Here is an 11,685-nt window from a genome sequence, read left to right on the forward strand (position 1 = left end):
ATGGGAAAATGGAGGCTGGTCGCCACTAATTAAGTTGCAAATGTCATGCGGCAGACGTGGCGACAGTTTAGAGCCCATTAAACGCGACTCTTGGGCACGAGTAATGCAGCAATAATTGTTTTCATTTCGCATCCCATTTGCATTTTTTAAGAATCGCAGGAGACAAACTCAATGACAGCCCACACCGTTGCTCAGTTATTTGCATATATGTTGGAGGGGTTATCGGGATTTTTAAACTGAACAGAGTTTTCCCTTAATTTTCCATCATTTTTCCTTTAGTCAATAAAAACATTTTTGCCATTTAATAATTGAAGAATTGATTTATTGCTTAAACATTATCAATAATATCACTTAAGACCTAAACAAATTCAATGCATTCGATCGATCATCGTTAAAATGTTTTCTCAATTTTTTTTATACTTTTGCGTTGGATTACACAGACACTTAGGGATATACATACAGTACAGATATCTAGTACAACTCTAAGATACATTCGCATTTATGTATTTTGGTTGACAGATCCCAGAAAAAGCTCTAACACAATGCCAAAAACATCTTTTCCTATATCGAAACTCTGCTCTAGATGATCTATGTAGCTGATCTACATAGAACTCAGAGACTTATAAATTCGTGACTAACTAGATAAATCTTTTAACTACATCTATACATTGAGAGAGTGGCTTAAATATAGATTTTCCAAGGGACATCTTAGGGCTATGCTATATACAAAATGTTCTGTTGGATAAATGTGTTGAGCGGTTTGGGGTCATCATCATCATCTTCTGAGTGGGGTATTGCACAAGTTGAAACCATTGTTGGTGGCTGTTGAGGTTCTTCTGGGTGTTGTGGATAGAGGTGGGTAAATCTTTCTGCCTTAGAAGAGTCCATTCAATGCCCGGACAGCACTGCCCAGGGCCGTACATCCGAGTTCCGGGGACGGCGATTCGCCTGGATCCTGCCCGGAATTCGAACTGCTAGCAGCGGCTGCCGCTGCCACAAACTGCAGTCAGTCGATCAACAGATCGCTCCTTGAAGTGGCCATAGATGATATGGTCGTTGTGGTGGTCGTCACCGTGGAGCTGGTCGTCGAGGTCGACCCCGTGGTGGAGCTATTCAAGCTATCAGCATAGTATCGCTGTCAAAACACCTTGGCTATGAAGGTCTCCGAGAGTCTCTGTTGCTGTTGCTGATGATGTTGCGGATTTTGCTGATGTTGCTGCTGCGGCTGGAGTTGCAGGAAGGCGGAGCTACTGGGATAATCATGTGGTGGAGCAACTCCCAGTTGGTGATGAAAACTACCAGCTGGATACTGTGCGGCGGAGGATCTGGGCCAGGCTGGATTGCTTGTCTCTCCGCTGGAAAGTGGCGGAGTGGTCACATTTATCGGTGGCGACATACTTCCCGAACTCGAGTCCGGTGTAAGTTGTCCTGAAGCCTGACCATAGCCAGAAGAAAGTGGTTCCCTACGGGTGTATTCCCTTCTCCTGTCATAAGTTGGTGGCATATCCAAATCATCTAAATCACCGCCAATCTCATGCAGCTTCCTCATATGCTTCTTCAGATCAAAGTTCCGGCAGAATCCCTTGGCACAAACCCTACAGGTATAGGGTTTCTTGTCGTTGTGCGTGTGCATGTGGAAGGTGAGGTTGTACACCTGGTGGAAGGCCTTGTTGCAGATGCTACATTTGTAGGCCTTTTCGCCACTGTGGGTCAGCTTGTGATTCTTGTAGTTGCCCTTCTGGTGGAATCCCTTGCCGCAGTACTCGCAAACGAAGGGCTTGTAGCCGGCATGGATGCGCGAATGGGTGTTGAGAGTGGAGGAGCGATTGAAGGCCTTGCCGCAAGTCTGACACTTATGTGGCTTTTCGGATGTATGGATGATCTTGTGCCGGCAGAGAGTCGAAGCCTGACGGAATCCCTTGCCGCAGACTTTGCATACAAAAGGTCTGGCTCCAGTGTGTACGGGCATGTGGCGGGTGAGGTTGTAGTGGGCATTGAACACTTTGCCACATTCCAGGCAAGAGAAGGTCTTGGGCTTGCCACCACTGGCGGATCCTGGACTGCTGTCCTCTATGGATCCTTGAGGCGACGGAGAGCGAGATCGTGCTCCAGCAGTAGAAGTAGCAGTCGAAGCTGGTGGAGGTGTCACCTCACCCTGATCCTGCGGCGATCGTTTTCTCTTCAGATTAGCTTGCAATCCCGAACTTTGAGCTGTCCTCTGAGCCACTGGTGACTTTTCCAAACTCTGTTGAAGATTGGGCACTGCCTGGGACTGAGCCACCGCAGCTGCAGCAGCTGCTGCGGCCAAAGGATGACCAAGATTCCGTCTCAGTGACTGAGAATGATGCAAACTGGCATTTAGAGAAGCGGTGAAACTGCTCAGATGAGCAGCACTGGCCAGTGATTGTTGTTGGGCCGTCAATGCCGCATATTGAGCAGCGGCAGCGGCGCACATCAGCTGATTGGGTGCATAGTACAGCAGTGGATACTGGGATAGCAACTCCTGGTGGCGGGAGCTCACAAACTGCTGGACAGCAGCGGTGCTTGAAGGTGAAGCCACCGATGATGAGGCACCAATGCAGGGACCCGGCACATACTTCTTGAAAGCCGAGTCATAATTCACTGGCGTTGGTGAATGATCCAAACTGATCACCTCAATGGGACTGCAGGAACGCTCGGAATCGGCATCGATTTCTGGGTCCTCATCCTCGTCGTCATCGTTGGTAATAAATGAAATAGGAGCCGGTTGTGGTGGTGGCACTTGGCTGGGCCTGTGATCGGGTTCCATGATCTTGGCTATCGAGAATTTCAAGGGACACGCCCGCTTGGCGCTCTGCTCATCCTGCTGACTCTGCTGGCCAGGATTCTGTTCGGAGGCGGCGCTCTCCATGACGGGACTCTTCGACGGCGGCATCATTGCGACTTCTCCCGCTGGACTACACGGTTGCATGCCACGCGGACTCTGCAAAAAACGAACAAAGAACCAAATTGAGTATGCAAACTAAGCAACGGGTTATCAATTAATCGAAGGCATACGCCTCCTTTGTTTATGTTTAAGTGCTATAAATGCGATCCCTCACAGCTGGGGGAAATGTAATAGAGAAACTAACCCTAAGGAAACTTAAAAATTTATATAATTTTCCCATAGAACTTAATACAATGTTAAATTTGTTATCTAAAAGTAAGAAACTGCAGTTCTTTGGTTTAAAACTATGAAAATATAAACGAAAACTTTTCTATTAAATGATTGTTTTTTATTAAGACTTAACCCTATTGTTGTGACCGCAGTTGTATGTATTATTTAACGCCTGATCAGTCAAGTGCGATTAATGCGTTGGCAATTCCGGGAGTACAAACAAACGCCAGCGGAGGGCGTGCTCCCAGCGGCAGGACATTTCCGCAGGATAATTCATGGCCAGCCAGCGGGTTGCAATTAAACCCAAACCGCAATGCGTTTAATAATATTTCCCAATAGATTTTTGCATATCCGCAGAGCATTTGCATTTAACCCGTGCTTGGCCCTGACTCACGCTCCACTTAACCCAAACAAAGGCCTCAATCCTTTCGTCAGCATATTGCCATCAATCATAACACAGATTTGGCAATATATGCGAATATATTTTTTGGCGCGGGTCTTGGCTTTATTTGCGAATCATTAAATCGCTTACACTTGACTGGAGGTGTAAGACCGTCTCCGTCTCCAGCTCCATCTTCCCCATGTGCCATCAAGTGTGGCTAATGTGCGACATCCGGTGCGATACAACCGACTTCCTTGCCGTTTTTAATTAACTTGATTTGACGCCTGAATAAGTTCAGCTCCAGTTCCAAATCTGTATATGGGTAACTCTCGCCCATCTTGTAGTTCCCCTCCCAAAGTGCTGTTTAATCTTATTAAGAAAAGAGAAGGCGGTAACCATTTCACACGCTGACCCGGAGGCACAACCACGGTCAGCCCTCTCAATCGAAAGTTTCCCGGCTGCCTAACTATATGAACGAGTAGTTCACGTTTTAAGCATCCAAATTATGTTGGTGTTCTAGTGGCCACTTCAGAGTTTGCTCTTATGAGAGCCGCTCTTGAAGAGTGTGTAGTGAATGAAGCTTATTAACAATGTGTGTGGAGCTAAATATTTAATAAATTTGGTAAACTTTGTTTTGTGTTAAGTAAGTATTTGAGTTCTGGAAATTTTGATTTAATTTGGAAAATATGGCAGAAGGTTTATAGCTTTTGAAATATGTTAAAAACTAACACTTGAAGCTTGTTGCTCATTAAGAAGTTCTGATTTGATTTAGAGGTTGTGAAATAGTTGTAAAAACATATTAATTAATTAGTTAAAAATGAAGAGAAGCTTTAAAAACTTTTGAGGAATTTATTAAATAACAGAAATGAACTGTATATAGACGAAATTTATTCCAAATATTACAAGAATAAAGTTTTATTTGCTATGATTGCTTAATAACCAACACCTTTAACCAAATTGTGCTAAAGTTTCATAAACTAAGATCAGCTAATTAGTTTTTCTTTGCTAACTCTCCCATAGCCACCTATGGCCTAGCAAGACTAAACCCCTTTTCCCGTCGGAGTTTCAACACCCCTAATAAAATATATAAAAATAAATGTTATATAACAAAAATACGTACAAAGTAAACCATATTTAGGTGCTGCCTAGGTGGATATCCAATTCCTTTGGCAGGCAGCCAATCTCCACTTGTTAGAACAAAATCACAACTTTTAGCACACACAAATACAACTATAAGTACGTTCTTTTTGTTGTTATTTCTCTTGAATAAAGTTCACTTGTTTCGTAAAAAACGGAATGTTTTTCAAATGCAAATCGAGGGAGGCGAGCGACAGGACGCGTTCAGCACAGGATCAGCGACCGAAGCGGAATGAAGGCAAATAGCGAACGGTGCGGGCCTTAAGAAATATGAAAAGGACATACGCAGAGGTCTGGGGTGAATCCCGGTGAAACAACCCCTGAGAATCCTGTATGCCACGTCCATTTGCTAGAGTGAGAAAGGTAGAATACCGTTCTGTACAAAAGAGAGGGATAGATATCCCAAATGTGCGATAGAACGAGATAGATTGATGTGAACCGATAGGCAAAAGGAGAACTTCATCATCACGTTCAGATTGGATGATATGTATCCCGACGTCGCCGTCGACAGCGACTGCGACTGCATTATGAATGAAAAGACAAAATGTCGAATTGGAATATTACGGTGAAAAAAGAGAGAGAGGCAGTGAGAAGAGACCGCCCCTAAAATATTTATATAGAGAGATAGAGCTCAAGAGCCCAGGCAAGATGATAAATAGAGGAGTGATGCGATGAAGGTGGTTTAACGAAAGAGAGCGCTATATAGATATATATATATAGGGAACCAGAGTGCTAGAAAGAGAGCGATGGAGGGCCACCTTTGGCCGTATTCCGTTCACACTTGATTTGGATGAGGCGCAGACACCAAAAAATGGCAGCCACCGGTCTCGTGGATCCCTCTCGAGTTGACTTTTTCACTAGTCCACCCCCCCTTTTCGAGGCAGCCTCCTCTTTCCGCTCCTCCGGCATGCCCCTGCCTTTTGTTGGGCGTTTCAATTGTCGTTTTGGCATTTCGTTTTATCAGCGTCTTTGTTTGCTCACCTTTAGCCCGCCAGCGGGCAAGGATTCTCTGATTCTTCAACTCTCTCTACCCCTGAACCCGTAATCTCTGGAATATCGTTGCTATATACTCGTACAGAGAAAATAATTCAGACGTAATCCAATTAGTAATCTTTACTGTACTCAGGAATGATAGTCAAAGATTTATAGTCTTTATTTTATAATAAATTAGTTCGTATTGATCTAATACTTATACGTTTTAAGGTTTATTCGAAATTTAGTAAATTATTTTTTAAATATATCAGAGGGTTGTCTTATTTAAAATATTATATAACCACAGAATCTATAAAACTCCTTAAGATTTCCTTCCGTGCATCTATTCTTACCCATTTAATTTGAAACACCCCCCAACTTAGCTTAACCAGCACTAGTCAAATATAATCTTATATTCATTTTGATGATATCTCCGTGGCGGGGCTTTCTTGACTTTGTTTGCTCTGGGAGTCCTTGTCATCCTGTTCCGCCAACTTCTTGTGTCCCCAACTCCTTTCTTTATATTCAGGACTATGGTTGTGTGGACCTTTCCTTGGGCATTGCAGGGCACATGGCTGCTTTTCACTGGAGTTGAGCAGTTGCAGCTGCAAAATTGCACAAAAGCACAACTCTTTAGGGGCTTTGAATGGGAGCGTAGGGAGGATTTAAGGGATCCTTAAAGGACTATGGCCGCCATTTCCATTGCATTTTCAGGTAAAGTTGCCTATTTTGTGGCTCTTGTGTGGGGAAATCGATATGCAAATAGCTATTCTTTGTTGATTAGATATTCAAAGTGATTATATTTGGTTATGTTAGGGATAGTAAGAGTTACAAATGTAATGTACATTTGTACATTTCCAATTTCAACAAAAGTTTATGTAGCATTAAAAAATATTTGTTTTTATAACTTATTCTTCTTTAAAAATAATTAGAGTTATAGTAAAAGGCTAAAAAAAGCTCTTAAAAAAACAAATTTCAACTCCAAGATCCCAATACTAGTGATTAAACCAACCAACTTGTCAGCCACAAAACCCTAACACAGATACTATAATTCCCCAAAAAAAAACGGCAAAAAAAGCGGGTGATTAACTAAAAGCAAAATGAACGGTGCATGTAGAAATGTGCAATCTGCATTTAGTTGAATAAATAAATGCTATGAAAAAGACAGCAACAACGAGAAAATAGCAGCACAAACAACAACAAACTGGACATTCAACAAACAAAACGACAACGGCCTATGCAGCTTTTATACACTGATAAAAAAATGTGTAGGAATATGGAATATAAACATAATTTTGGTACTTTAAACTTATTTACTTATATTTAACATTTTTATTTTCAATTTTTAATATATAAATTACAACATTAAGTTGAATTTTAAATACTTTTTCGAAAGTCTAAATTTACATCAACTTTCTCTCTCTGTATTCCTGATTTCATCCTCTCTTTTTATCCTTATCTCTTTCGTACTATCTCTGCTCCTTTTTCACCTCTGTTCATTTCCATTCAAAGGCCATGCAAGCATGACCAAACACACACACACTCAAATCAAGGGGCCAGCGGCGAAAGGAGGAGTGTATATCCTTGATAAGAATGAGGGGTGGGTTAAGGGGGAACGCCAGAGTGGACTAACTGTAAATGCAGAGCAATGCAAAACGAACTAAACTAAACAAGAACAAAAACAAAAACGAACTTGAAAATCCAGCAAAATGTGCAAAAATAAAATATAAAACAAAAAGTGCAAAAGCTGTGCAAGAAAGAGACCACAACACAGATGCAAATACAGTAAAGCTCCGAGGTCAGAGGGAGAGAGATGGAAACAAAGTGCAGCCTCTGCTTGTTGTTGTATGTTCTTTTTTACCGTTGGTTTTTTTTTAATTTTTAATGAGTTTGCAAAATGGTTTGCGGTGCTCTTGGATTTTGTTTTTAGATTCGTTTTTTAAGATTATTTTTCGGTGACGAGTGTGTTTTTTTGGGGTTATGTAAGAGATTTCTTCTAAACAATAAAATCTTTTTAAATATTATTTATTTTACGGAAAAGTATAATATTTGGAATATTAATCCTTAAAAAATTTGGATAAACTATTTGTCTCAAAAAAGAATGTTTTGTCGTTAAGAGGTTTATAAGGAAAGACTTAGTTTTATCTACTTATGATCAATAAAGTTATCTATAAATGATTTTTACATTTTCTCAAACCTTCTTCGTACCACCCACCCATCTTACTCAACCTAAATCCACGGTTAGTACGCCTCCTGACTGCCCTACTAAACCAATAAAACGCTTCGCATTTCTCGCACCTCGCCAAGAAATTAACCTTAAAATTAAAGATTTACACCTTAGGAAGGAGCTGAAAATTGGGCTGATGCCAGATTGCAGCAGAGATTTTGCTAAATATTTCCAAGGAAATATATCAATGCTATGGGAAAATCGCTTACCAGAGGGGAAGCAGAAAAGAGAGCGGCTTGCATAATCTGCGGTAAGCCAGAAGCGATTACAAGGCATTGAACAAGAAATCTGTATTCGGCGTATCCATGAGATACATTTATGCCCGCTGGACAAGTATGCATATGTGTAACTAGGACGAAAGCAACGATGGACAATGGCCGGCTATGAGGACCTCTCAAAGGGAAACTCAACAGCTGCCCGAGGATTCGGACGTCCTAGTGTCCAGCGCTCCTTTTGTGGGAAACGCCTGCGTGTGTGTGTGTGTGTGGGTGAGTACGTATCCAGGGGCAGTGGAATATCCGATTTGCGGAGTGAAACAATTGCGGTGTTTGACCAATTTTACAATTGATGTAATCCCCTAAATCGCCTATATTAGCCTATGAGCGGCTTCAGCATCCTTGCCTCCATTACGATTGTCAAATTGAAATGTTTTCAGTTCATTCAAGAGTAAACATCGGCACAAGCGAAACGCTGATGCACAGAGAGAAAAAGGTGTTTAAGAAGGGGAATTAATATTTTGTAGTATGGTATTGTACTAACTATATAATGTTTAAGTCAATAGGTCTAGAATTTATGGGAATATAAAGATGATGTTGTTTAATTTTGTATTAAACTTCAAAATTTATAGAACTTTTTGAGTCTAAAAATGTATTTTTTACACTTTAAAGAGCTTAAGTAAAGAATTTTCTTTGATTTTGTAAAAAATTCCCACTTAAAACCTTTTTTTTGCACAGTGCACCGACTTAATGTTATGTGGGTTACGGTTCCGTAGGTTTATAATAATATTTTGCTAACCTTCTTTTGCGCCCAAGCAAAAGTTCAAAAGGATCTCGGCCGCTGCTTTGTCTTGCGCGTTCTGCGATTTTCGCCGATTACCGATTACCGACACAGATTAAGGGATGTTCCCAAACAATTGGCAGGTTCTCTAGCATTCTCTATATATATATATATACTCCTCTATATAGGGATTCTCCATTGGGAACCTCTAGATTCTTTGCTTCCCTCATAGGCGCGCAATTAGACGAGTTTTGGCCTTTGTCCGCTGCCGGCCATAGACGGATTTCCTTTGGCCATTCGTCCTTTGATCCTTTCTATCCCTAAATCTGTGCACTCGACCAAAAATATACACATATATATATAGTCTGCTTCTGGTTCTGGTGATTTGCTTTTGTGTCGCGCGTATTTGGCGCGTTTAAATAGATTAACCGCCTGGCAATTTGCTGGGTTCCTATCTGGTATGTAGGATCTTCTACCTACACGGTAGAACATCAGTTCCTGTCCTTCTCTCCTTTTGGCCTTTGCGTCCCGCTCTCTTTTTTTACAATTAGCTGCGGCCGCCTCCTTTGTTTGCCATCTTAATCTTGAGTAAATTAGTTCATTAAGAGGTTAATTCCCCATAACACCCACAAATTAGACCAGCAATGGGTAATGGGAAATGCATGCGAGGAGTGTCCTGTCTGCTTTTCTCTGTGTTTTTTTTTCTCAGGTGAGTTGGTTGATGGCTGGAGTGGGGAATTGTTTGATTGGTTTGGAAAGATATGTGCTTAAGTGTCTGTTCTCTCATTATGATTGATAATTAATCAATAAATTAAAGAAAATTATTATAAGGAAGGTTGAGACTCTGCCATTGACAGTTCTTTTCCCATATTCCCCATATTATAAAATTTCTTAAACAAAACCATAAAAACCATATTGACCCCTTAATCACATCACAAAAACGTACAAACTCCCACATGCTTTTGACATTTTCCCAGCTTTAAACTAAATTTAAACAAAACTCCTTTTAGGGATAATTTTTTAATTGACACTAATAGGCTTAAGCAGGCATTAACATATTTACCAGATTGCCAGTGCCAAAAAGATGAGACCAAAAGCGAAACGAGTCGCGTGACCCACAAAACGATGTCACCATCAACTTAATCGGAAGCCCTTTGGAAAAACGTAAATGTTCTGCACCCAGAAAAGGGTTGTTGGGCTTTTCAGTTTTGAGTTTTGGGATGCTTGGTGGTCACCCTTGGAAACTTTTCGGTTATTGTTTGATTTCATTTCGGGGCTTCGTTTCACAGCTTTGATTCGCCTGGGCGGTGTTAGGTGGTTTTTTTGTGGGTGTTTGTTTGGCAAGTACTTGTTTAATCGGTTTGTTTGTGACATTTCTATTGCCTGCACACCCCTCTTCTACCCCCTAGCCGAAGTAACCGGCATCCCCAGAGATCTGGTGTTGCACAGCCAAAACCAAGGTTGTCTTTGTTTATTTAGTGGTAGGCCTGACACGCGTTTAACGCCCACACAGAAGGTGGAAAAGCTGCAGGCACTGGGAGAAAATGTTGAGAAATTACAAGGTATGCTTACTGGGGGAAAATGGGTGATATAAAAGCCTGATTCTTTCTAAAAAGATCTCTTGTAAAGGCTAGAAAACTAAAGTCCCAGTAAAATTAAAAATTAAATCAAAAATATTTATAATTAAAATCTAATTTCTTTAAAGACTTTTAAGAATAGTCATAAAATAAGAAAAAATATATTTAATATCTCCTTTATCCTTTTATTTAAGTTAACATTTTCATATTATCCTCACATTTTCTTTCAGTGACTATGAAAAGAGTTTTTCCTTCCCTCTTAGAGCATCAGAACCAGCCCCTTCTCCCAATCCTTGGGTGGGTGTGTCTGTTTTGTGGGTTTTGCCAACTCATCATCATCATCAACCTCAGAAGCAGCCTTTCTTTCTCTCTCAAAAAAAAAAAAAAAAAAAGAGTCTGCTCAGGGGGGTGGCTGTGGGGGGAGGCCATCGCTTAAGTGCTGCCAAACAAAAAGAACACATTTGCAGGATGTTTTTATTTCCCCTTGCCGGGATTACACCCACCAAACCAAATCCATACGCCCAAACCTCCCCCGCCTGCCGAAAGGAGTGTGAATTGTAATTACAGTGAAATCAGCTTTTGGCACTTGCTTGGCTTCCTTCGAGGTTGGGGGATGACTACTGTACTTGCGCGTGGTGGCTGTCTTTGTCTGTGGGAGATTTTTGAAGGGTTTCGGATTCTGCACTGGGAAAATAAGATGACTGGAAAGGGTCTCTAACTATTTAAGATTTATTTATAAAATTTATTTAAAAAATATTCACAAAATGTGGTTTGAGGTTGAGTTAAGAGTTTGGGGATTAATATTTCATAATTATTTATTAAAATATTTTCAAGTTTATCCACTTTCGGATAAACTTTTCTTTTATCTTACCAAAAAATATTCAGAAAAATGCTGTTAAAATTTGTTAACTAAATAACTTGATAAAGTTCTTTAACCTTTTATTTTCTCAGTGTATTTTCTGTTTTCTATTCTCGTCCTTTTCGCATATGAAGCGTGATTTATTTTTCCCTAATTGGCTTTCGATGCGTATGCTGGCATTTTGACATCCCACTTCGAACACCCACTTTTCTAGCTCCTCCACCCTGCTGTCATAATTTCCTTTCTGTGGCCTGCATTTTGACAGCTTGGAATTCATGATTTGATGTCTGTTGGGGGCGTTGATTTTCGCATTCGGTGGGTGTCACCGGAAATTGTGGCTTAGCCGCAGCAATGCGAAATTAAATATCAAGGGGGTGGGTGGTGGGGTGAATTATTTTT

General features: G+C 40.9%; 1 protein-coding gene across 1 annotated transcript; it reads right to left on the reverse strand.

Annotated features, from left to right (window-relative positions):
* On the reverse strand, positions 1-4,894 carry LOC108112475 (fez family zinc finger protein erm). Its single transcript, XM_017222336.2, has 2 exons — positions 4,639-4,894; positions 1-2,962 (listed from the first exon to the last, which is right to left on the reverse strand). Exons 1-2 carry the CDS (start codon positions 4,648-4,650, stop codon positions 1,139-1,141), a joined length of 1,836 nt encoding a protein of 611 aa, XP_017077825.2. The 5' UTR covers positions 4,651-4,894; the 3' UTR covers positions 1-1,138.
* Between the last annotated feature and the right edge of the window lie 6,791 nt (positions 4,895-11,685).

The sequence above is a fragment of the Drosophila eugracilis genome, unplaced genomic scaffold, assembly GCF_018153835.1.
Source record: "Drosophila eugracilis isolate 14026-0451.02 unplaced genomic scaffold, ASM1815383v1 contig_393, whole genome shotgun sequence".
Lineage (NCBI taxonomy): Eukaryota > Metazoa > Arthropoda > Insecta > Diptera > Drosophilidae > Drosophila > Drosophila eugracilis.